This window comes from Trachemys scripta, chromosome 2, assembly GCF_013100865.1.
Source record: "Trachemys scripta elegans isolate TJP31775 chromosome 2, CAS_Tse_1.0, whole genome shotgun sequence".
Classification (NCBI taxonomy): domain Eukaryota; kingdom Metazoa; phylum Chordata; order Testudines; family Emydidae; genus Trachemys; species Trachemys scripta.
The window spans coordinates 146,169,656-146,197,296 of record NC_048299.1 but is presented as its reverse complement, the minus strand read 5'-3'; the positions used below and the strand labels follow the sequence as shown (position 1 = coordinate 146,197,296).

Below are 27,641 nucleotides of genomic sequence, written 5' to 3'. Positions count from 1 at the left end.
CTGCAAAGACTTACACATGGGATTGTGGAACAACTCACAGTGCATATAGTGAAGCATGTGTATCGGGCTGTGCAGCATCAGGGCTGTCATTGGCAAAGAACAGCTGGATCAGTTCTAACACGGTATTTGAATAGTAATACTCCCAACCTAGTGAATGGCTGGCGATACGCTCAGCCCAACATTCCAAAGGTATGCATAGCTTGAAACTGAACCTGGGCCTTAGGAGATATGTCTACACTGCAGTTAAAAACTCACAGCTGGCCCATGCCGGCTGACTTAGGCTCGCGGGGTTGTTTAATTGCAGTATAGATGTTCGGGCTTGAGGTGGAGCCCAGGCTCTAGGACCCTGCAAGGTGGTTGGGTCCCAGAACTTGGGGTGCACCCCCCCCAACAGCTACATCACAATTAAACAGCCCCACGAACCACAATCAGTGGTGTAAGGGTGTCTAATTGCAGTGTAAACATACCCAGAGACTGTTTACACACAAACTTGTATCGGTTTAGTTAAACTGGTGCAAACCATGTACACTCACTTATTTCAGTTTAGCTTAAAACCGTTTCTAATTGAAATAAGAGAGCACCCATAGGTACATTGGCTTAAAAACAAATCTTAAGTGAAATTGGTGCAAATCTGCATGTGGACAAGCCGTTAGACGTAGGGTATGTCTACACTACATCTATGACAGAGGCACAGCTACGGTGCTGCAGCTGTGCCACTGTAGTGCAGTCACTTCTTGCACAGACAGAAGGGGTTTTCCCATTAATGTAGTCAGTCCACCTCACTCAGTGGTGGTAGTTAGGTTGACAGAAGAATTCTTCCATCAACCTATCCACCTCTACATAGGGGCTTAGGTTGGCTCAGGGTGCAAAATTTTTCACAGCTCAGAGCAACATAGCTAGGTCAATCTAATTTTAAGTGAAGTTCAGGCCTTCGACTGTAGGCTTAGGAGGCTAGAGTCTCATTTGCACCATTCTGGCAGTGTAAATGGGTGTCATTTTCAGTGTGAAGGGGCATTAAGTTAAATGAGAACAAAGGTCCTTGGAGTTATGCCTTTATGTAACTTAAGAGTTAGATCAATAAAGCTATGTCACTCAGGGGTGTGAAAAATTGCACACCCTTAGCACTGAAGCTATGCAGACCTACCCCCTGGTGTAGACATGGCTAGGTTGACAGAAGAATGTTTCCATTGACCTGGCAACTGTTGCTCAAGGAGGTAGAGTTCCTACATAAAATGTCCTCCAAAATATTTTATCACATTTCTTCTTTCTTTCTTGTCTTCTAGATTTTGAAGAAATCATGTATAGAGATTCTTGCAGCAGAGCCTTCCAGTATATGTGCAGGAGGTAAGTTTAAACCAGTCCTCCGTGTTTACCAGTACAATTGTCTCTATCGACCCATCCCTGATCCCTGAGGAGCCCAGAATGATTGAGTTAACTGGAGTTAATTTCTAAAATATTTTGCTACTATTGTGAAATTTCACAAAACAAGATTTTTTTTTGTCTCAAAATGAAGGAAATTAAAAACAATCATGCTCAGTTCTGAAAACGAATCTTTGTTTGATCTAAATTATGAACTTAACTCAAAGCAGCCCATTTTTCATCAAACAGTGCTAACCTTTAAGCAAAAATGCTGTGAAATTTCAAAGCCAGACTGCAAAATCAGATCATCTTTGTGAGGAGACAGATTTGGAGGTTTTCAGATTTCAGTGTGAATATTTCTTACAATCTGCATTACTGGCAAACAGCAAACCCCTCTAGGTTAGCCTCGCTTCATATATTGTCAGAGTATAAATCAAGTGTGGGATTTTTTCCAAAGCACTCCAAGTTAGTCTGACTATGCTCCCATTAAAGTGAATGCTAAAACTCCCTAGTAGGGGTGGGCCTTGAACACATCGTTGTACAAAAATTTGCTGGAACCCCTGAGAATGATTGTAAGTGGCCAGTTAAGACACCATACACTTGACTGACACTGAATTGTGCTGATCCCTTTCCCAGTGCTCATTCTAATACAGTTATGCCATTTACTTTGTGGATTAAAAGTCCCTGGGAAGTATTTCTGTGTTCAGCAAAATCCAACTCCAATCTGTACAATCTTGTATTTAGCTGTGACACTCTGAGTAAGTTTCCCAGACCTGAAGAAGCACCCTGTGTAAGCTCAAAAGCTTGTCTCTCTCACCACCAGAAGTTGCTCCAATAAAAGTTATTGCTTCACTGCCATGTCTCTTGAATATTATGGGATCGACATGGCTACAACTACACTGCATACAAAATCCAACCCCCTCAGACTGGAGCTTGAGAGATGCTCTCAGCATTGTCCAGCTACTCTCCATATGATTCCAGATCCAGCTTTTTCCCATGAATTTTGCTAATTTTGCAGAGTGGATCCCAGTTGTTTAATGCAGAACAGTCCACTAGATAGAGGGGCCAGGACCAAAGCCAAAGTGTGCAGAGCAATACAACGAGTCACTGGTGAACTCTGCCAAAAAAAATTTCCATTTCATAATTTTGTAGCCCAAATAGGAAAGCCAGTTGTAATAAGTTCTTTGTGTTTTCAGTTCAGAAGCATGTTTGATTCATCCTTCCTGAGTTTCCCACTATTGGAGTGACTGGGCATCTGCATTGCTAGCAATGAATTGATACTAAGTTGTATTTAATAAAGAAATGATCGTGTTTTAATAGCAAAGTCAAGGTCCTGAAAAGAAAATGCAGATAACTTTTGCATTCAGTTATCCTTACTGTCATTTTTGGTTTTAGTTAATGCCGAGACTTAGTTGATTTGAGTTTGTTTGTCTGAGGCTTATTATTTTGCTATTTGCCTCCCCTCTTCCCTTCTGTCCATTTAAAGCATTCTTGCTGAAAATCTGGACTGCATCAGTAATGACCTCTTGCATTTACAGAGAACCATTCACCCAAAAGGACTACAGAGCAATTTAAAAAATGCTATTCAAATAATATACAGGAAACTCTCTATTCACCACTGAAATGCAGTTGAATCTGGGCTGGACACAACAGGGACTTTGGCAGAGCATAGTAACAATGTATAAAATTTTGGGAAAGAAGTGAAGAAGAGTACTAGGTCTCACTTTATATTCCATTTATACATAGTTTATGAAGGGTTAATAAATACTTAACAGGCGATTTATTAACTGGTTCATCAATTGCAATAGATGGTTATAGCGTCCATAAGTTACTTATATTCATGGTTTATAATTTGCAACACCTTTTATGTGCTTAGAACTATCTACACCACTACATCTATAAATCATGTCACTAACATGCTTGTAACATCTATTAGCCACAGGCAAACCATTTACAAATGGAGCAGCCTTAATGTGACTGAATACTGTATCCAATTGAAACAGTAGGAAGGAAAATATTGGAAGACATTATGTAATGACTCAAGTTAAAGAAATTGGCCAAGCTGCCACAGGGGGAGTGATGTTAACCCTGAAAACTGCCAAGGGACTTTTTACTGAGCGCGGTTACTCATCCAAGACCGCAGTGTTATGCCTTTTTGGAAAGAAAGCATCTTGCACAGTGTGGTGCCTCTTAGCACATGCTGGGTACCAATTCAATAATAACGCAATGTGCCAGCAACACTAATTTGAGCAGCAAGTTGTTATTGCTTGGTGGGTGACATGGGGCCCAAAATCCTAAAGTCTGGGTTCAGACAAAACATGTATTGAGTTCAAAGTGCAGTGGGAGTTTTCCCCGGCGTGAGGATTTCAAGCTTGAGCTCACAGCTAGTAAAAATGAAAAGAATTATATAAATCTTAATTGAATTAGTTCCTCTGAGAATTACAAAAGGACGAATTATGGCAACTATAGCTCATGGTCTGTGTGAAAGGGGGCACTATTCCTCCTAGTGTGCTTATGTAGATCATGGCTGTAATTTGGCTGCAAGCCTGGGGAATGCAAGGTGGGGGCCCAGAAAGGATCTAGACTAGATCGGGCCGTGATCCCCACACCCTGTACGTATTAGAATGGCATCACTGTGAGGAGGGCTGGCCACACCTTCCTGTCCTCTCTCTGGTACCCTGGAGGATTATGATTTAGGATATGTCTACACTGCAATCAGGAGACACACCCGAGGTAGTTAGATGAAAGCTAGCTCAAGTAACAATAGCAGTGATGCTTTGGCAGGATGGACAGCTGCAAAGACTAGCCCCGGCTGCCTGGGAACATATGTGAGAGCCTCAGCCCATCCTGCCTTGGCTTCACTGCTGTTGTTACTTGAGCTAGTTTTGATCTAGTTACCAAAGCTTGCTTGGGTATGTCTACATGTGCTGTAGCTGCAGGGTAGACATTACTCTGACGCTGGCACACTGGCTCCAAACACTGCAGCTTGAGCGCTGTATCTTGTGGTGTTCAGTGATCATGCAGTACTGAAGGTGCTTGCAAGAGCTCTGCTTTATTCTGTGTCCAGTTCCAACAGCCTGTGCCTAAGAAGAGCTTCAGTGTCACTCCCAGACATTCAGTCTGGGAAGCCCAGCCCTTAAAGGCACAGTCCCCGATACCACACACCTCACCCCCACCCTAGCCTAGGTCAGTTAGCAGCAGCGACGCCCCATTCTGAAAAGTTAGTCTCCATACTTGTTGGTTTTGCATAAATATAGAAATGTGATAGTCATCGCTGGGCTTGTTAATTACAGTTCCAGACTGGATACATTATCACAAAGGTTTTTGTACTCTTCTGTACCTGTAATCCCATCCCATACGATTTCCATAATTGCGCCTAACGATTTTACATCCCCCCACCCTCCAGAGCTCAGCATTGCTCCCTTTGCTCTTCTTGAATGAGCTTGGACAAGACACAATGGGATTAAAAGGCAGCCTGCTTGGATAGATGTGCTGGGATTGTTTGCAGCTGACTTCTTCCTGGCTATAAGAAAATGAGACCTGGAACACAGCCCAGATTCCAGAGCGAATATGCTATTCTGACAGCTACAGTGCAGGAGTCCCTCAGGGCAATTAGATAAGGTGGCTTCTGTAATGTACAAGGAACAGCTTTGAATCGGCAGAAATTTGGATTGGTTTTGCTGCTTAAGAATGGCAAAGAGGAGTCTTAACACAGAGCTCGGGTCATGATACACTGACTGCTCCTGCATCTCCTCGGACATAAAATTGTAAATGTTTTGTCTGGGTGAGCCACAGGCCATGTCTACACTATGGACCTTGCTGCGTCACTGTAAGGTTGCCTTCTATGAATGGATTGCACCCTCAGCAAGTTCACAGATGACACTAACCTGGGGGAGAGGTAGATATGCTGGAGGGTAGGGATAGGGTCCAGAGTGACCTAGACAAATTGGAGGATCGGGCCAAAAGAAATCTGATGAGGTACAACAAGGACAAGTGCAGGGTCCTGCACTTAGGATGGAAGAATCCCATGCACTGCTACAGACTGTCTAAGTGGCAGTTCTGCAGAAAAGGACCTAGGGATTACAGTGGACGAAGAGCTGGATGTGAGTCAACAGTGTGCCTTGTTGCCAAGAAGGCTAATGGCATATTGGGCTGCATTAGTAGGAGCATTGCCAGCAGATCCAGGGAAGTGATTATTCCTCTCTATTTGGCACTGGTGAGGCCACACCTGGAGTATTACATCCAGTTTTGGACCCCATGCTACAGAAATAATGTGGACAAATAGGAGAGAGTCCAGCGGAGGGCAACGAAAATGATTAGGGGGCTGAGGCACATGACTTACAAGGAGAGGCTGAGGGAACTGGGCTTGTTTAGTCTGCAGAAAAGAGAAGAGTGAGGGGGGATTTGATAGCAGCCTTCAATTACCTGAAGGGGGGCTCCAAAGAGGATGAAGCTCGGCTGTTCTCAGTGGTACCAGATGACAGAACAAGGAGTAATGGTCTCAAGTTGCAGTGGGGGAGGTTTAGGTTGGATATTAGGAAAAACCATTTTACTAGGAGTGTGGTGAAACACTGGAATGAGTTACCTAGGGAGGTGGTGGAATCTCCATCCTTAGAGGTTTTTAAGGCCCGGCTTGACAAAGCCCTGGCTGGGATAATTTAGTTGGGAATTGGTCCTCCTTTGAGCAGGGGGTTGGACTAGATACCTCCTGAGGTCTCTTCCAACCCTGATATTCTGTGATTCTATGTCGTAATACAACATGGCACTGCTCAGTTGTGACACACAAAGGATACAGAGCACAGATTGTTCTATTACTCTCTACCTCATGTGATACAGCAGGGCCAGAGAGCAGCAGGAGAGTGATTGATGGGAGGTATATAAACCCCAGGATGATCAGAGCCTTATTTCCTGTAGACTAAGGAAAGGTTACTACAGGTTAATTAGAGCACCTGGGCCAATTAAGGCCCCACCTGAGACATAATAAAAACCCCTGCTTCTGTGAGACAGGAGGATGGAAGGAGAGCTGACTGTAGTTTGGAGGTGTACAGTTGTTGATCAGAGGATTAGAATACCAAGGGAAGGGAGCCCCCGCCCAAGCAGGGCAGAGGGATTCCCCCAGCACAGAGAACCGAAAGAAACCCTGCCTAGGAGGAAGAGGGTAAGAAACCTGTGAAGCCGAAGGGGCTGGGACCGGAGTAGGGGAGTGAAGCTAGGTCCCTTCCCTGCTCTCCTTCTCTCCCCCTCCAGAGCACTTGAGGAGCCCAAGACTAGGGCTAACACTAACCCCGACCCACCACACCAAGGAAAAGCACGGACCCACCACAATAGCATTGGCCATTTGCCACACTCAGCTACAAAAGTAGCTTTGCTGCCCATAGCCATGGGTCATATGGAGCTGCAGAACTTCCTGACTCCACCAAGAGGTTTCTGGGAGCATGGACAAGGGTAACCCTTGTTGCATCCCCTCTGTGTGCAAGAATGTCATCAGTCTTCCCCATCATTGCTGCTGTTGGTTCAGCTCCAGTTGCAGCAACACTGGAAGTAAGATTGTAGCCAGGAATCCAGGAGTCTGCTGGTGCTTTAACCACACATTTTCTAACCATGCTTGCTCAAAGCAGGTCTCTGCTCACTGTGGTGCTTAAAATGTCTAAGCTAGCACTTCCCTTTCTGCTACCCACCAGTAGAGATGAACAGGGGTAGTATGCAGCAGGAGGAAAAACGTCAGCAAGCCCTGGGGAGCACCAGGGCTGTGATTGTGACTAGCATGCCCATCCAAGCATCCTAGATTTCCCCACCGGTGCAAGACTAGACACAGTCTAGCTAAGCATTTGTGTCCATCTTGCAAGCTAGTATTGTAGAGTGTGGGACAGACACATGGAGACTGGGACAGTTTGACAGATTTCTAGGAAATGGTCAAAATTTGCCATATGGGAAGTTTTCCTTCCTCTGAAAAATACGGTTTCATCAAAACCAAATTTTCCACAGGGAAATGTCAGCTCAAGTGAAAACTTTTTATTTTTCCTGCAGAAGATGTTGAAATGAAAATTTTTGTTTCAAGTCCACTTAAAATGTTTCATTTCAAGTTTTTGGTTAAAAAACCCCAAAATATATTAAGTTGAAAGAGAACAAAAAATTTAATTCTGTTTTGAAATGTCAATTCAAAATGAAAATCTTTTTTTTTTTTTTTAATCAATTTGAAACTTGCCAGGGGAAAACTGAGAACCTTAGACTGAAAAATTTCACACCAAGGCCTGGTCTGCATTACCGGGTAAGGTTGATGTAGGCTGCCTTGCATTGGCCTAGCTGTGGAAGTGTCTTCACTTAAATTTGGCTCCCGATGACATAATTGCCTCTCTATGCCAGTTTAGTAACACCACCTTCACGAGCGACATAGAGTCACGATTGATGTAGTGAGGTTGACGCAGTGTCGGTGTAGACACTGCATTGCTTACATCGATTGATACTGGCTTTCGGGAGCTGTCCCACAATGCCCCACACTACCAGTACAATCGATGCAAGCACTCCTGGTGAGGACTTGCACTGCTGACAGAAGGAGCAAAGTGTAGACACGCATAACCGATGTAACTACTGTGGCGGCTGTATGCCGACATAAGTTAGGTTGACTTAATGTTGGAGTGTAGACAAGGCCCAGGATTTTTTGTTAGACATTTCTTTCAGGAAGAAATTGTCTGTTGTCTGCCCAGCTATAACCAGTCCCCGTTATTACTGATGCAAGGCAAATAATCCATTTCATCTTTGCCTTAGAGTCGTTCCAAGTCGTGGTGAGAGGGAATGGTTTCCGACACACCCGGAACGTCGATCGAGTGCTCTGCAGCTTCAGGATCAATGAAACGGTTACTGTCAGTGAGTAGTTTGTTATTATACCTTTACTAGTGGCTGTTTTCCTCCAAAAGACTTTGACAGTTTAGTTTCTCTGGGGGTTATCGTCCTGAGAGGGAGAGCTCTTGAACGTAGGATGTTGCAGCTCAGGGCTAGTGCCTGTGTTGCAGTGAACTGAAAGAAAACCTCTCCCTGGGCATGGCTTAGTCAGGTATTAATAAGCAGGGAGGTGCACACCAATGAGGGACTAACACAGTTTGGTGGACAGGCAGTGTGAATGCAGAATGCTGTATCCCAAATAAAATCACATCTAAGTTTTCCTGGCAACCATGGCAGCCTTTGCTGCATCTTGCATGGGTGGAACAGAGCTGGCCTTAAGTGGATTTTGTAGCTAATAGCTAAGAACTGCATAAATTGGCTCCAGATGCACTGAATAGTTCAGCACTCTTTTCGCTGCTGCTATGTCCAATATGGGCAAAAGACAAGGCGGCCTATTCTATTGGTTTAAAAGTTAAACAGATTATGCCAAGCAGCAAAATTTGAGAGACGCTCATCCTTCCTCCCGACCCCAGACCTCAATCAGGAAAATGGAAATAGGACCCTTACCCATCCCTGCGCTCACAAGAAAGATTTGATCCACTTTTAGGAGTTCCATCAGTAAGAGATGACGTTCATGTCACACGATAAACCCAGTGTTTTGCCTGTATTAGATCTGTGACTGTGAGTATATGAATGGAGACACTTAAATCGTGGGGGGGAAAGATATCCTTATGTATGTATATGAGGGTTCCTGTGTAGATATTGTGGGAAGTGTGAGTCTAGAGTGGATCTGTTTCTCTTCTTGCTTTTTATTATTTGTATGCCTAGGAGCCCTAGTCATGGATCTGGATCCCATTGTGTGAGGTGCTACACAAACACAGAACAAAAAGACAATCCCAGCCCCAAGGAGTTGACAATCTTAGGCTAGGTCTACACTGCGGGGGGTCAACCTAAGATACGCAACTTCAGCTACGTGTATCTTAGGTCGATTTACCTGGCCGTGAGGATGGCGGCGAGTCGACTGCTGCCGCTCCCCTGTCGACTCCGCTTCCGCCTCTCACCACGCTGGAGTTCCGGAGTCAATGGCAGAGCAATTGGGGATCGATTTTATCACTTCTACACTAGACGCAATAAATCGATCCCCAATAGATCGATCGCTACCTGCCGATCTGGCGGATAGTGTAGACGTACCCTAAGATCTGCCTTATATCAGTATAACTCCATTGGCCTCAGTGGTGTGACTCTTAGTTTATTCTAGTAGAAGAGAGAGTTAGGCCCAGTGCGTAACAAGGTGAAAGGAACTATTGAGTCATAGATATTTTTATTTTCTGTCTGCTCTGGTATTCCTGTGAGTCAACTAGGGTTTGAGAACCAAATGGCATAGCTCATTTCTAACACCGTAAGGGAGGGGAGAATTCATCTTGCATAATGTGGAATCAATGGAAAAGCTGATAGATTGAGAACAGGGCTTGACCCTTCAAAGAATAAGATTTATTATTTTTTTTAATTTTCTCTGACAATACATCAAAGTCAAATGGCCGAGCACTGGACTTGCTCACTTTTGTTTGGCAAAGCTGCATCAAGCTGGACAGATTTCCTGGCAGCAGAGATTTCCTGATCCTTGTAATAGCCCAAGTGTTGATGATGGTGCTGAACGGTGTTGAGCTAATTGGCTGATTCAAAGGAAATTAAAACCAAGCGCTTGCACTCAGAACTCATCTGAGCACACTGAAGGTCCCACTTCTTCCTTTGGGTGTCTGTGTAATTTGCTAGTTAAAACCTAAGAGCAGCTTACCGTGGCTGTCTGCCTTGCAAAGAATAGGGGTAAGAGATCAGAACATGCTTGTGCTTCTGAGACTTAAGGAGTGTAACTTGTGTCTACTGATCTGCCAAACACTCCTAGAAGGCAAAGTTCCTGATTCTTCCAGTGTTACGTTGCTTGGTTATAAGCAGAATATTTGGTTGGTCATAGTTTAACTGTTTCCAACCTGGATTTCTTTTCTCTGAGACAGTAGGAAGGGAAGTAGTAGGGCTCAGGTGAGCGCTGTCAGTGGGAAAGCTGGAACAGTGAGTTGGGGAAGGAGAGGCAAGCAAAATCACTCCCAGGGTGAGTGGGGCTCCTTGAAGAGGTGGCTGGTCAGCACACAGATATCAGCATCAGTTGTGCCAACTGGCCAGCAATGGGAGCTGCAGCTGATATACTGCGTGCAACAGGGGAGAGGTGGGTTTCAAGAGAAAGAACTGCAGAGCCAGCTCTCGGATTCTTGCTTTCCGTTATGAACCCCCAACATAAAACTGACACTTATCGGAAAATCCTGGGCTCTGGATCAAGGCCACATGAAAACACTGAGCCTGGTCTGGCTTCTACCCCAATGATGCGGCTGAGCCACAAAGTGTCCTGCTCAGATCTGAAGTGCTCCAAATCTCAGTGGAGTTCAGATCAAGGGTTTGGTTTGGGTCCCTCTCTGTTATAAAGTCTCACATAGCTCTGCTCGCTCTACAGCTGGGAAGGAAATTACTTTTTTTTTTTTACCATTCAAATTTAAAGGAAAATGAATCTTTAGTTTCATTTTTTGCTGAAAAATTTCTTAGACTCTTGTTTGGGTTTTTATTAAAAAAAAAAAAAAAAAAAAAAAAAAGTCATTATAAAGCCAAAAAAAAAATCAGGTTTTGGTTGCTGAAAATTATTGTAGCTTTCTGTTTTTTGCTTTCAATGAAAATATGAACATTTTTCTACAAAAACAGGATTCTCTCTATGTGAACATTTCCACTTTGGCAAAAAACGTTGATGGGAAAATTTTGACTCTCTCTCCTTTATTCCAAGGCCTCATTCCTGAGCATCCTCTGGGCCTGAGAGCCTTTTCGGAGGCCCAAGGCCTCACGGCCCTTTGACTTCTAGAAGAATAGTCACATGAACATGTTCAGCGGCATTCTAATTTTGGGACCACACAAGGGGAGGATTCGCGAAGCGCATGTGTGTGGTGGGGGAGGAGGGGGAAGGAGATTAAGGATCGGACTGGCTGTTAAATTATACCCTAATCCCATTGGTGGCTCCACAGAATCATATGAAATATTGTGAAACAAGCACAGCAATTTTCTTACAATGCAGCTGTTTTATTGTAAACCCTGTCCTATGCTTGAAGAGCTACAGCTCTGAATGGAAGCAATGTTTACTAAAAAGTCTTGGCTGAGAAACCTGAAGGCAGTTGGGGCTCTCCGGAAGAGGTCTGATTTATATTTGGTCTCCTGTTTCCAAGCCATGCTGGTGGTTGTTGGGGTGCAAGCAGTCTTCTGGCCTGGTGGTCAACAGACATTGCTTAAGACCCACAAAGCAGACAATGCACATACAACTGCAACTTTATTTGCATGTCTCGGGCACAGTGAAGAACCAGGCCTTCTGTATCTGAATCTGTCCTTCAGTGACTTCCCTAATATCTGTGGAAGAGCCGAGAGTAAGACTTGGGTCATCTGACTCCCACCCCTGGGCCTCGACCAACCTTGCAAGCATTTAACTGAGCTAGAAGAACAGCGAAAGTGACAGTAGACTTGCATGACAATGAGTTAGTGCCTAGCTGCTGTCTTGAAAGCTAAATTCCAGTACAGAATGTGCTATAAATAATAGAGATAAAATTAGAGCAGTGACGTGATAATTTCTGAGTCATTTTGGTATAACAACACATTACACGGGGTTAGAGGCAGTCCCTTCTGTAGTACCTTTCACTTGTGGATCCCCAAATCACTCTACAAACAATGTAGGAGAAGAAAATCACTAAATCCATTGGTGAAATGCATCTGTCTTGGAGGTGGAAGGTGAGCTGCCAGGATAACACTATGCTTGCACCCCAACAGTACACAACAGAAAGTGAGGAATAATTTATCCAGTGGAAATTACAGGGACAATTACAGGTAGACTGAGTGTAATTGCCCATCTGGATTCTGGCAAGATCATTGCAGCAAACAACCTGTTCTTGCAAGCACGTGCTATTTGATCTTTGATGACCATGAGCAATCAGGCCCTGCTACATACATAGAAACCAGGCAGGGCAGCCGTAATCTAAACAGATAGTTTCAGAATTAGAACTCGGTGTGTGGGGGAAGGATGGGTCAGTGGTCAGGTTGCTACCCTGGGATTTGGGAGACCTGGGTTTTATTCACCGCTTCACCAAAGACTTCTTTTGTAACCTTTGTCAAGTCACTTAGTCTCTCCATGCCTCAGTTCCCCACCATAAAATGGGAACGACAGCACTTCCCCAGCTCTCAGGTTCTCAGACCCTGGAGTAATGGGCATTTTCCTGTTGACCTAAAGTGATATAGGGACAAGTTCCAACCTCCGTGCTTCCCACTGATTGCAATAGAATTTGCACAAACAGCATCCAGGAAGAGAACATGTAGTCTTCGGTGTACAAGGGAAATCAAATGGCAGAAGTGAGTGCGCAGGAAAATGTGCCTTCCCGAAAGGAGATGTGGTAACTAAAAACACAGCAGTTTAGGGACAGGAAGGACACCTGGGATGTTGTACTCCACTCCAGATGTTTTTGGAAATTGATACATTTCTTTATTTTCTTGCTTTATTTAACGGAAGTTGCTGGACCCCCATCCCACCCTACATAGCCATGTGCATCACCATCACAAAGCAAACAATGGACTGGCACGGTGGCATTAGAGGGGTAATCCAGTAATGAGGCTGCCAGAAAACAAGGAAAAGGAGCAAATCCTTGCTAATTTTTATTATTCTCTATTTAGGGAGCCTCTCTGGGACTGTAGGTGTTGTTTTTTATTTTTTGTGCAATAGGCAGGAAGAAAATATGGAGTTTTTGAAGAGATGCAAAACGAAGAGCCTGATCCGAAGCCTCGAACTGATTGGGGATTTTCTGACAAAAGATTTTGAAAATGCCAATTTGTCAAAACCAGAACTGTTTACAGGAAAGGGCCAGTTTTAACTAGTCTCCTAATTCAAAAACATTTTGAAAAAGAAAATAAATTTTGAAATTGTTGGAATGTCCTAGTTTGACATTCTCAAAATGGAAAATTTAGTTTTTTCAGTTCAAAACAACTCTTTGTTTTGAAATTTTAGTGAAATTATACTTTAAAAAAAATTAAAAGGTTGACATTGAAATAAAATGTTTCAAAAGTATCAAAATGAAATTTTCAATTGACCCTATCAGAAATATTTTCAGGATTATTGGGTCACAAAACTTTTTGAGTTTTTGATTTTTCATCATAATCCAGGACAGCAAAACCTTTTGAAATCTCCCGAGGGACAATCAGCTCTATTGTTGACTTCAGTGAGCTCTGGATCAACCCTGAGTAGACCAGTTTAATAAGGAAACTCAAGTGAAACTCAACAGAGTCCTGTAGCACCTTATAGACTAACAGAAGTATTGGAGCATAAGCTTTTGTGGGTGAATACCCACTTCGTCAGATGCATGGGTCTGACGAAGTGGGTATTCACCCATGAAAGCTTATGCTCCAATACTTCTGTTAGTCTATAAGGTGCCACAGGACTCTTTGTCGCTTTTTACAGATCCAGACTAACATGGCTACCCTTCTGATCTAGTGAAACTGTGAACTGATTTGTGGTATTGGCAAGAGCAAGAGGCAGTTTTGTAATCTTGTTCTTCCCTCTCTTCCGATGGCTGAGGGGACAAAATCCTTGTTGTGTTATAGATTCTGAACACTTAACAGTGCTAGGTCTGAACCATAACTAGGAATCCAAACCCTGCCCCGAGAGTTTGGGGTGTTTATACCCTGTGTCCAATTCCAAGTTTTATGGCTTGATCCCATCTTTAGTCAGTAAGTGTGATGGCCAGAATCAAGAAAATCCAGAATAACAATGGGCAGATGTGTGTGTGTGTGTGTGTGTGTGTGTGTGGAGGGGGATGAAGAAAACTTTTAAGTGTCAAAACTGAAAGTCCAGCTGCTGTCTATTTTATATGAGCCATTTCATCTATCCCTAGTTAACAATAGCAGTACCAGTTCCACTCCATCTAGTTTCCACAATGGCAGCAGTCCAGTGAGTCTGCTTTGCTAGTTTCCATAAGAACAAGGAGCAGCTGGGGAGAGCTATGAGAACGTGGCTCCACTAAGTGACTATTGAGGAAGATTCAGTAAATCGAGAGAAGAGTGTTTCCATATATGTTCCTTGCTGCTCTTTTTCCCTGACTAGAGTGATGGTTGAAGGAATTTCAGTTTTTTTTTTGTTTTTTTTTTTTTTAATTTTTGCCCTGAGTTTGTAAGTTGCTGTTTTGAAACCACCTTCTGCTTCAAGAGCTGGGACTCATAATGAGAACTCTGAATTTGCACTCCAGGGCAATTGGAAATATGGTCCTTATCTTAATGTTTGAACTTTAATTCTTTTTTTGAAATATTGAAGATAATTAGCATTTTTCATCCAAAATGATCAAAACACCTCCTAGAGACAGATAAGTTTCACTACCCCCATTTTAGAGATGGGGAACCTGAGGCACAGAGGGGGCCATGACCTGCCCCAAATGAGTCAGTGGCAAATCTAGGAAAAGAAACTGCATGTGCTAACTCCCAGGCTGTTATCCTAGCCAGTGGTCTCTGGTGCATCCCTTTTGAAGTTAGTGTTCAGGTTTTCTGAAACACTTTTTCCATTCCTAGGAGATTTCCCATCTGTCTACCTACATAGCTATCTCTCTGTGAGCCATATTTGCATGGTTCTTATTACTGTAAAGAGCCCCTGGGGTGATATTTATCCTCACAACACCCCTGTAAGGCACAGCAGTGCTATTATCCCCATTTTTCAGATAGGGAATTGAGAGACAAAGTGATTTGCCCAAGGTCACTGGGAGAACTGGGACTAGAACCTAGCTTCCTAGAGTCCCAGACTGGCAACCTAACTGCTAGACCATTCTTCTTCTCCCAAGTCTCTGTGAAGACTCCAGTAATTTATCCCCGTTTTCCTCCGGAGCAGACTAGAGAATACCATCAGCACTGTCTCACAACAGCTGTGAGATCTATCACCCTGCGATGTTAACTGTGACACACAATCTGTATTTTAACCTGCCTCGCCTCCATAATTGGCTGCCTTGGCCTTGGCTAGCTCTGAGGCCAGGCATTCTAGGAAACATCCAAACATCTTTTATGAAACTGTAATGTCGTCAGTCAGCTTTATGCTATTCAGTGCATTCTGCTCACAGAGAGATAAAATTCTAGCTTGCCAAGAGGAGGAACCAGTTGAAGTGAATGGAATCTCACTCCCAAACACTGTGACCTGGTACTTAGATGAGTTGAAGAGGATTTCTTCCACCACTTTTGTTTACTTGCTGCATCTATCTATCTGGTGTTCCTAGCCTCTGTTTGTCAGAGGGTGGAGATGGAACTCAGGGGCCTACACATCTAGCATCTCCTTCCAGTGCCCCTGTAATGTGAAGCCAAAGTCCTCTATTACCCAGAGACCAGGTATAGTGACCATAGAAGTTGTCCCCTCCCAGCCAATATGCATCAACCCTGATCTGAAGAGAAGTCCACTGGGGGCAAAGGGAGTAGCTCAGTCTCTCCTAGGTAGTCCTTGGCACCTTGTGCTATTTGCAGCTGATTATTTTGAGGCAGATACTAGGAACTGGACTGAGACCCGTCAACTAGTTTCTCACAGCCCTGGTCTCAATTTGATTTGGTAACCTAGAGGTGAAAGGTCGCTCACTCCACTGCCAAGCCAAGGAGAAAAGCTAAGACCTGTGAGCGAGCCACCTCCTTGTACTGGAACTCAACAAATTCTGTCTGGGGTTCTTGGGCCAATCTTGGGCCAAATTCTCTACCAGTGTAATATTGGTACAGCTATTGTAGCTTTGAGCTGCGCTGACTTGTACCCAGAGAGGATTTGGCCGGTTGTTATTTTTAATACAGCACTGCAGGCCCAGCCTGCATTCTTGATGTGTTTTTGTGATACTTGGCTGTAACAGGTTTAATATATGAGTTAACTCAGTTAGGGATTAATGGGAACCACATGGGGGGCTGGATAGCTCAGCTGTTTTGTTTGTTTGAAACCTCTCAGCATCTGATTATATCAGGCAAGACGCTTATTTTAAAGATAAGATGAAGCCAGCAGTTCCTAAAACTTTAGATCAGCTGAAATGAGACCCAAAACAAGATGGACAAGGCTCACTGAGGTCATTAAAGCCATGGAGCTAATAGATTTTCAGTATATATTTTACTGGGATTATACACAGAATCATAGAAATACAGGGCTGGAAGGGACCTTGAGAGGTCATCAAATCCAGCCCCCCTGTTCCGAGGCAGGACCAAGTAAGGCTAGACCATCCCTGACAGGAGTTTGTCCAACCTGTTTTTAAAAACCTCCAATTATGGAGATTCCACCACCTCCCTTGGAAGCCTGTTCCAGAGCTTAACCACCCTTAGAGCTAGAAAGGTTTTCCTAAGATCTAACCTAAATCTTCTTTGCTGCAGATTAAGCCCGTTACTTATTGGCGAGGGATGATGGTGAGGAGAGGTGAGAGAATCAACTTGTAATGTTCATAGTTACAAGATGAAAAATAAAAAGAGAGAGAAAAAGCTGTGACTGCTAAAGTTGTGAGTGACCGGCTGAGCTGGCCTGTGATCAGGTATACATCCACCAGCAGGATTTTTCTGCAGATGGCAGGAACTCTTAGAAACACTTTTCACTAAAAGGGTGTCATAAGGAGGAGGGAGAAAACTTGTTCATCTTAGCCTCTAAGGATAGAACAAGAAGCAATGGGCTTAAACTGCAGCAAGAGAGGTTTAGGTTGGACATTAGGAAAAAGTTCCTAACTGTCAGGGTGGTTAAACATGGAATAAATTGCCTAGGGAGCTTGTGGAATCTCCATCTCTGGAGATATTTAAGAGTAGGTTGGATAAATGTCTATCAGGGATGGTCTAGACAGTATTTGGTTCTGCCATGAGGACAGGGGACTGGACTCGATGACCTCTTGAGGTCCCTTCCAGTCCTAGAATCTATGAATCTATGAATTGTACAGGCTCAAATGGATTTATCCAGAGAGATTCTAATTACAATCTACCTGAATCACTTATGTTGCTAAAAGACTCTCATCCATTCTTAAGCTCCAGGATCACGTGGATGTCCCAAACAAAATAATGGACTCCTTGTTCAGGGCATTGTACATGCACATAACAAGAGACAGTCCCTGCACCAAAGAGTTTACAAGCTGACTAGCCAGACAAAGAGTGTGAGGGAAAATAGAGGTGAAATGACTTGCCTAAGGTCACACAGCTGGTTAGTAGCAGAGCCAGCGGTAGAACCTATGTCTTCTGATGATTAGGCAAGCACTTGGTACGCAGGACCGAATGGCTCCTTACCTTAATGCAGCAGAGTGAGCTAGCCATGGCGTGGCACCGGTAACAAGGCAGGAGAAAATATCTCAGGGTAGAGACATGACATCCTGTTTCCATGAGTGCAATTGGCGTCTGAAGAGAGGCGAGAAACAACAGGAACAGGACCACATATGTATGTGCTGGATACCAGCAGGGAGTGAGGTTTATGGTCCAAACTGCACGGACCAGCATATCCACCAATTCCCCATGCAATTCCTCCTGACTTTCTTATTTTTACCTTCCACGGACTTCCTGTCTTCCCTCTTCCTCTGGCTGCCTCACACTGACTTACTCTCCACAGCTCCATGCGGCCTGGCCACCATTAGCGCAGGAGCCTTTTGCTCCACAGCTCCTGTTTTCTAATTTGTGTCTGCCTGGTTGACTCACCATCTCGCTTTAAGCCTTTACTGAATACGTGTCTCTCTTCCCCTGCCTAAGCCTCTTAATTGTCCTCTCTCTCTGTCATGGCAGTGTTGAACTCTATAACGGTATGAGCAAACGCCATACAATGTAATGGGATCCAGGTTGTATGAACAATGCTATAGGAAATGCAGCTGCCTTTCCCAGGACAGATTACGCGTGCATGAAGTTATGGTATTTAGCTTGGAGTAATGCACCACATCAGAACAGGCTGTGGATAGAGTACCGGCCAGGGAATTAGAAGGCCTGGGCTTGGCCACTGGTCTGCTGTGTGACTTTGGGCAATTCAGTTCCTCTCTCTCTGTTTGTCTATGTAAGCTCTGTAGGGCAGGGACTGTCTCACGGTCTGTGTTTGTGCAGTGTCTGTTAATAATAACAACAGTAGATATGGAGATGCTGTGATACAGCTCTACAGGACCATGATGGAAATGTAGCATTCTGGAGTTCTTAAAGCTTTCTTCTACGGAATGACACTTATTTAGAGCATGCGCTACCCTTCTGAGCCATCAGCTATTAGTGAAAGCAAATTCGCCCAGTGGTAATACAATGCCTGCCAAGTTTCATTAACAGCCTTTTTAAAGCATGTGTTGTCATTTAAAATAAAATCCCAAGCATGACAGATGAACCGATCGGAGAAAACAGATTCCATCCAGATCCTTTCACTCTAGCTACAAATCATGCAGAATGTGACATCACAGCTCTATACTTTACCCATTCCCCCTCCAAACATTCCCTAAATTGCCTCGCAATGGCCTTGGGTTTCAGAAAGCGTGGCTCCCTATACAAAGCAGGGAAATTATAGCATGATTTCAGCATGGCTTTCATTATAGCATTAGCAAAATATTCATTTCTTACTGATGGGGTCTTTTAATAGGCAATTTCTCTAGCTCTGAGAACACAACAGTGTCTCTCTTTCTGCATTCCTACCTCCCCACAAACGGGTTTCAAGTCAAAAAAAGGATTTTTTCTTGGACGGCAACCCTAAGCAGTAGAGTGGGAGGGGAAAAAAATCAGCTAGGATAAACAAAGATCACTGTTCAGTAGATGGCATGAAGATTTCCTAGGTATTTTCTTGACCTCCCTTTTTTTTCTTTTTAATCTCTGCCTGGTGTCGAAGGAATAGCTGAAGAGTTAAAAGGCTCAAGATAGGCTAGTCTTAAACACTTCCTGAAGAAGCATCTAGGATGCAGCACAGAACAGATGTTCCTGGGGGGAGCCTGTTGCTTCAGGAGTCACTGCAGTGACTATTATTAGAATTTGAATTATGGCACTATACAATAGATGATCCCTGCCCCACAAACAATCCAATTATCAAACAAGGAAACAGTGGGTCACATCAAGGCTGGATGATCCTTGGGAAGATACACTTTAGGCAAGTGAAATAAATGAAGACTCAAGCACTAAGGCCAAGATGAAAAGACGTGATTAGTAGGGAGTTGAGACATAGTAAAGAGAAACGATTTTCAGAAAGTGGTGAGCTTTCGGGCCCCTTTGCATTGTGTCTTTCTCAGAAAGAGAGGCACCCCAAATCATTTGAGAGTTGTATACGCTCTTTGAGGGAGGGGTTGTTTTTTTTCTGTTCCGTGTTTGTACAGCACCTAGCACAATGGGACCCAGATCCATGACCAGGGCTCCTAGATGCCACAGCAATGCAAATAATAAACAGTAACAATCACTGGTTACAAGTATCAGAGGGGTAGGCGTGTTAGGCTGGATCTGTAAAAAGCAACAGAGAGTCCTGTGGCACCTTTAAGACTAACAGAGGTATTGGAGCATAAGCTTTCGTGGGTGAATACCCACTTCGTCAGACGCATGGTTAGTTTTTAAAATCCTTGTCTTAGCCTTCATGCAGTCCCCATTCAGTCTGTCCTCCAATTGTCTCTACAGAGTTAGCTTCTAGCCCAAAGCTGGCCTGCTTCTGCACTGCATGGTTATATGAAAGTAGTTCTACCTTCTTTTGGTGGCTCTGCTTGGGTCATTTTGCTCCTTTATGTTCCATCAAAACATCCATTCTGAGCTTCCTGTGAAATCCAGCATGTGTCTGGAATTTTTTTCACCCTAAGGTTACAGATTGAAAAGAGGGCTGGCTCAGTGGAAGGCAATTGGCAGAAGCTCGCCAAGGTCAGAAGCAGAAAGAAATGGTCTTCAAGTGAGGATCAGTTGGTTTTACAGGCTGTAAATATTCTTTGAGCCAGAGAAGAGCGAATTAAAGGTTAATGAGTAGATTGCATAAGTTTAAGTGCTGATGGAAGGTTCCTTATTGCATGAGGGCCTCTATGCAGAGAATAGATTTGCATGAGCTGCAGCAAGAAAGCTTCCCATACACACACTGCCCTGGAAATGTACCCCTCAGTTAAACGGTTGGTTAGTGTCCATATACCCATTGCACCTTGTCTTCTCTACTGAGACTGCCAACAAGGACATTGTGAACTATTGCACTGATTCCTGTTTAGATTTGTAAGCTTGTAAGGTCAGGAAATCTGTATTATTATATGTGGATAACGCATCTAGCACAATGGGGCCTTTAGGCAGGACTGTATTAAGAGAAAGCTCCTGACCTTAAAGAGCTTACGATCTATTCTAAATCAATGAAATGGAGGCTCAGAGAGGTGAAGTGACTTTCCCAGGGACCCACAGCTGGTCCGTGACAGAGCCAGGCATAAAATTCAAGTCTTTTGTCTCCCATCTAATGTCCTGAGTACCTGATTACTCTACCATCAACGGTTCGTCTATGTATCTTGTGAACTGAGACAGGTCCAAGCCACAAAGTCTAAAGATTGTTAATGTTTTGGCCCATCTTTCCCTGCAGAGGAATGCAGCCCATTTTTCTGCAGCCTGCAAAGAGGAGCAGCATCGTTTCAAATGCATCCTGCACAGACAAACTGAATAGCAGATGAAAGGCATTTTTGTTTTGTTTCACAATGCAGTTTTCCAGGAAGGAGTCAGATGGCTGGAGTTATGCAAACCAAAAGGATCTTCTTTTGTTTGGGGGGGGGGGGGGAGTTAAAGTTACTCATTTCTGTGGTGAAACAAAAACATTCTCCAAACAAAACAATCCCTCCCCATAGCTAAACTTGCCAGCTATGAGCTAGGGTAGGCCCTGGGGACTAGAAGACCGATAAACTTTCTAGAGGAGAGTAGATTTAATTTCGGGAGAAGAAATGGAGTGGGGAGGAAAGGAGAGAAACAAAATGCTTGTGAAATATTCTCAGCAAAAGGTCTTGCAAAACGAAAGCAGCTTTTAGTGCTTTAAATGCTGGAGAGTGCATGTTCTTTGCCTTTTACCTTGATGTTTTAGAAGAAGAAAATGGCCCATCTGACTGACATGAGACCTCATTCTGCTGTCACATGCATTGATATGATTCATTAACTTCCCTAGAGTTACTCCTGATTTACACTGGTATAAGTGAGAATAGAATCAGGCTCCTCAGGGTGTTTATGGTCCCAGGGCCTGATTCTCCTCTGTCTTGCACCTTGTGGGTCCCGGTTACGCCTGTGTGAGGTGGATGCGAAAGGTCACCTATAGATTGTATACTGCCTGCAGTCCAACTCTGATCTCCACTTGGCTTACACATGGCTTAAAGGGTCTGTAGCTAGTGTTGGGAAATCCTCTGATGCTGTAAAGCCAGCCTCTTTGCCAACCTCCTTCCAACCCACCCCCACATTCTCCCAAACCAAGAAGGTTGTCAGTGTATCTCCCTGTACCCTGGCAATCCCCTTGGGGCTATGGGCAGAGTAAGTGTGGTACCAAATTAGCACCTGGTGGGCACAGGTTCAGGGGAGAGTAACAGTGACTTAAAACCAACTCTCATCCGCTGAGCTGTGTGCACAAAATCCAGATGCCAAGACCTGACCCATCACTGAAAATAATGGCGCTCATCGAAATTTTTCTTTCACAACTTATTTTTGACAAAAATGGAAATGTGTGGGAAATGTCCAATTTTGGCAACATTTTTGAGTTTTTTGGTCAAAAAACCTCCCCAAAACCTCTAAAACTTTTTGTTGTTGTTGCAGAAAGCCTCCCAACCCCTCTCCCTGCTTTTTTAAATGAAAACATGAAAACTTCTTAAGAAAAATTTCGTGAAAACTAACTTTTTTCCTCATTATTGTTGAAATTGTCCATGGGAATAAAAATAAACATTTCCCAACCGGCTTTGGAAAATCCTCTTTCAAAATGCTGCCATATCAGGAAAACACATGAGGATGTCATATGCACTGGGAGGGTACCCATGGAACAATACTGCAGAATAATATATATTTATCTTCAATAAGAAAAGCTGCCATAGAAATGTCAGGGAGAGAATTCTCTTCTGCTATTATTTGCTTCCAGCCCCTAGAGGGTTTTATGTTGCTAGCTGCAGGGCCATAAAAACCCTGTGATCAGTATCTGCCTCACCCCCTCAGAACTTCATGGGGTTGCAGCAAAATATGCTGTACTGCCTCATTTCCCAGTGAGCCCTGCTGAGCTAACCACTGAGGAGAGGGCCATGGTTTCACAGAGGGCTCTGCTATTGCTGTGGGTTGGCCTGCAGTGGGGGAAACAGTTGCATTGTGACCAATGAAAGTTTAAATGAGGTCAGAAGCTGCTGAAGAAAATCTCTCCTGGACGTTCGCAGCACTCTGTTCAGCTTCAAAGTTTGCCTCTTTCTGATGCTCTTTGGGGCAGGGACCATCTTTTGGTTCTGTATTTTGTACAGCACCTAGCATGATGGGCGAAAAGAGCAGGGGGTCCTAGTCCATGACTAGGGTTCCTAGGAGCTCTGGTCATACAACTAACAAATACTGATAGACAATTCGGAATTCCAACTTGCTCAAGATTCCCTAAAAACACGAGGGCCAGATTTGCAAAAGAGCTCAACTCCTACTTAGGATCCTAACCATTTTTTTTTAGGGATATTCCATACCTACCAGCTGCTGTTGCTCTTAGCGAGAGGTGATGTGGCCTAGAGGATAAAGCACTAGACTGGGACTCAGGAGCCCTGGATTCAGTTCCCAGCCCTGCTGAGTGACCTTGGATAAGTCTCTGGCCCGCTCGGTGCCTCAGTTTTCCCATATGTAAGATGGGGATAATTATACTGACCTTCTTTGTAGTATGCGTTGAGATCTACTGATGAAAAGTGCTAGGTATTATTAATAGGAGTTGTTGGATGCTGGCCATTTCTTAAAATTTGACCCCCAGGTGTTGGCCAGTTTGTTGTAAATTTTGAGTGACCAATTGCCATGATTGAGAAGCAACCAGCTATATAAAGAGGGAGAGAGGGAGAGAGAAAGAGAGGTCCAGATTCTCTCTCTTGCTGAGATCCACCCCTTCCCTTTCTCATCATGTCCCCTCTATGCCAGGATAGGGGAGTTGGCATAAGAACTGTCTTTGTCAATTTATATGAGTTGGGAGCTTCCCTGCACTGCGGGATTCTCAGCTAGCCATTTAGGGCCAGATTCTATCAGGCAGGGCAAAGTGGCCAGAACAGGGGGAGAGAATCTAGCCCATATTGTCCAGTCCTGGGCTGTGAAGACAATTTTTGTGTTCTAGCAATGAGAGTAGCATTCAGTCATGTAGGGTTCAGGCTATAGTGTCAGGTTGAATGAAATTTCCCATGAAACGGAAATTTCCTTTTTTGGCCACTTCTAGTGATAAGCAACCTATTGTGATGCTGGGACTCACTCAATATAGTATTAATGAACCCTTTTTAAGCTATGTAAAAGGATACCTTTAGTACACAGCACTTCTGTTTTGCTTTCTACTTGAGGATCTCCAAGCACTTTACTAACCTGAATCAAGTCCCCAATAAAGATAAAGATAATTATCATTATACAGCTAGGGAAACTGAGGCACAGAGCATTTATATAATTTGCCCAAGGTCAGACAGGTCCCAAACCAGAAAAATGTTTAAGCATGTGGGTAACTTTATGCATGTAAGCTGTTCCATTGATCTCAATGGAACTATTCATGTGCTTGAAGTTATTCATCTGCATAGCTGCTTTGCTACGATATGGGTCGCAGTTACTTATTGGTAGAATCAGGAACTACCAGATCTGGTAGAAGCCAGATCTCCCTACTTCCAGTGCTAGGCTTTAATGGTTATACTAGAGATATTACAGTGATGAGCATGTTATGAATGCCTAGACAGATGCGTGCACACACTGACTGTTTTTTCTCTTGAGCCAGGAAATCAGTTCAGGTGAAACAGATTACCTGAACCTCATTCAAACCTTAGAATCATAGCGTCATAGAATATTCGGATTGGAAGAGACCTCAGGAGGTCATCTAATCCAATCCCCTGCTCAAATCCTTAATCCTTTCTGAGGGTTGAAAAGTCAAAAATTTAGATTACCATTTCCAAAGAGTTCTAAGGGAGTTAGGAGTGTCGATGGGAGTTGGATGCCTAATTCCCATAAGGCTCCTTTGAAAATCCCAATCTAAATTCCCTTACAACCTCTACCCATCCTGATTTGGAAGCAGAACCAGCACATTAATTCATAAAAAGCTACACTTGCAGTATTTCCAGTCCAGCTAAAACCAAGGAAACACCTGGAATCTCAAGGTTTTGAGCCTACTTTTGGTGAGATTTTCTAAGCCAAAGAGGTTGGCATAATCACCTCTGAGGTTTGCACGTCTCTAATTATGGGGCAGTTCAGAAGCCTACAATCCTTGATGGACAGCATCCTCTACAGCTTGAGAATAACAAATTTTTCAGTAAATCATAAAATAAAAAAAAATTGTTTTGAACAAAATGTTTTGTTTGATCCAAAATGAAACGTTTCATTTCAAGTTTGAGCATTTTTAACACATTCACATTTTTTTTAATACAATTGAAGGGAATTTTGAAAGAAAAAGTCATTTCAAACAGAGAAAAATTGAAATATTTTGTTTTGAAAATGTCAACTTTTTCTGAATTTATTTGGTTTGTTTGTCAAAATGAACAGTTCAGGAAAACTGACACAAATTGGTGAAATGTGTGTTTTGGCAAATCTGCATTTTTTGTTGAAAATTTCACCCGGTTCTAGTAACTGCATAGTGCAATAGCAGAGAGAGCAGTATATTAAACGCACCTAGGCATGCATGCATGGGACTCCTCTTAATTAATTGAGCCTCACAACACCCCAGAGGCAGGTAAGTATTATTATCCCTATTACACAGGTGGGTAAACTGAGGCACAGAGAGGTTAAAATGGATTTGCTTAAGGTCATCGCACCGAGTCAGTGGAGAGCCAGAGATAGAATCCAGGAGTTTTCAATGCAGTCTGACCACTAGATTTCCACCCCCACTCCATGTGTTTATATATAGGTTTGGCAGAATTTGATTTTTTTTAAATAATTTTGAGAGACATCTATTTTTAATTTTCCTTTTATTTGTATCTATTTAAATTTTCACAGTTGCACAAGACTATGGACTTTAAGCAATATTTTCCCTATTTTTATCAACTTAAATTTTCACAGTGGAAAATTAATGGGGTTGTCACCTGGGGGAGGGTCAACCAATAATTATTTAATGACAGTTTGATGCTGATATTAAAAACAATTAAGGTTTGATAACCATTAAAACACAAATTGTCAACATCACATGTCAAACTATACAAAATAAATATCTTTACATTAAACTCTAAGTTCTCAAGCACCATATTTCTCACTTTGTTTAACTCTACATTTCAGCTATTATCAGTGGAAATATTTCCTCAGCAGTTTGTATATGTACAGCAAAACAGACATGTACTGATGTTTACAGATTAAAAATCGAATCCTTCAAAGCCTATTTATATACCATGAGAGAGAATTAAGATGTTGTAAATTTTATGGTAATCCTAATTTATAAATGGTGCGTTACCAATCTCCTCACACATCAGACCACTTTCTCTCTTTCTTTCTCCAGATGAGAAACCTTTCGTGGTAGAAGATACCTATTTGCTCTGCCCAGCACCTGTATTACGAGAAGTTGGCATGTAAGTTCTTAGAGATATCCACCAGCATTTGAAATTGACTGATCCCATTTATTGCCTGAGGAAGAATAATTGATTTGCCTGCTTTTAACTAACATATATCCCCGTATTCACTATTAAACTGGGCCACAGTTACTTCCTATCCCACAAATTCCACACAGGAAAACTGAACCACAGTCTGTTGGTCATGTATGGACATGTCAGGACTGACTAGATCTTAACTTAATTGTAAAACAGTAGCCTTAGAAGCTCTCTCTGAAATTATTTCAATAGTGTAAAGCTAGACAGTGGGGTATTGAGCCTCCAGTGCTCCTGTGACTCAAGATATGATCCAAACAACGGGATTTTGTGAAAATCTGCTGATCTTTGGGAGTTGGGAGACAGTTAAAAAGGGGGAGAACTGGTCATCAGACAGAAGTGGCCCAGTCCTGCTGCCCTTTCTCACTTAGAAATCCAGATCCAGAGCCATTCAAGTCAACTGATTTGAATGGGCATTGACACATAAGTCAGTTACCGTTGACTTATGTGAAAAAGGATGGCATGATTGGCTCAAAGCATGGGAGACAATGCTGAATTAGTTTGTCTCTGACTGCCCATACTGCACAGCTCTAGAAGTTCTGCAGTGCATCATCATTCCTCGGTTTTAAGAGACCATTTTGTTATTGGATAGCAGTCACTGCATCTGCTCAGTTCTTCTGCACAATGTTATACTAAATGTTATACTACCGTGAAGCCCTGGAGCTGGAGCTGCGTGAAATCAGTCATCACCTGCAGACTCTGTGAATCTGGCCTGTTAATAGGTTTAAGAGCTCATACAATTTTTTTTTTTAAATGTGTGTTGCTTGTTTGTGTCCCATTGCCTCTTCCCACTGCCTCTCCCATAGTAACATCACCATAACGATAAGGCAGGCAGGTGCATTCCTAACTGTATCCAAAGATTTTGTACTGCTGTCCATCACCAAGGTATCTCATCTCTTTTCACATGCATTGGATTGGCAATAGCGAGGTCCCTAGTAGAGTTCATGGAGTCATTCCTTCCTCTTCCTTTTGGGTTATAGGAATTCTGCTTGAGGAAGGCATTTCTGTTTTTCATTTTGTGTGGGAAGCAAGCAGAGTGGGGCTGATGATGTAAATGTCATTCTGGTTATGGTGGAAATGCGATATGGTAGTAAGAGAGTTTTTTGCAACTTTCCCTAAAGACAGGCAGATTCTAGCTTAGTCTAATCTCCTCTGGAAATTCATTCCATAGCAGGAACCATTCACTAGAGAATGCTTTGTCCCCAGCTCTCATGTCCCTTGTTTTGGGCTTTGCGCTCTGTACTCCGCAGTGCTTGACATATTTTTGTGACTTCCTCTCAACCGATGAACTGAGAGGGTCAAGTGTTTTTTTTTATTCCCAATTGGAATAGAAAGTACAGAGCTCGAGGAAGATGATGTAATTTTTAATCCCGTGTCAGTTAGTAGAGGGAAAACAGTTCTTTATATGGGAGTGGGGAATACCCTGTTGTTATGCTGGAGAGGGAGTTTGTATGTATGTTCTGATCCTAATAAACAGAACAGACAATTGTTAACCAAAGGTACAGACATTTAATGACTATTGAGATTAAGGAGCACAAGGCAGACTTGTCAGTAGCAGGTAGGATCTAGCAAACCTGGAAGCAGATAGTAGAGATACCAGATAATACAGCCAGTTAAGGAAAATATAGATCAACTCTG

General features: G+C 43.1%; 1 protein-coding gene across 2 annotated transcripts in view; it reads left to right on the top strand.

Moving 5' to 3' along the window:
- Positions 1-27,641, top strand: part of ANTXR1 (ANTXR cell adhesion molecule 1) — a 178,812-nt gene that overhangs the window by 38,073 nt on the left and 113,098 nt on the right. For both annotated transcript variants that reach the window (XM_034761775.1, XM_034761776.1), the window contains exons 9-11: positions 1,284-1,344; positions 8,125-8,223; positions 25,859-25,928. In XM_034761775.1, coding sequence (XP_034617666.1) covers positions 1,284-1,344; positions 8,125-8,223; positions 25,859-25,928 — 230 coding nt within the window. The remainder of the gene's footprint in view (positions 1-1,283; positions 1,345-8,124; positions 8,224-25,858; positions 25,929-27,641) is intronic.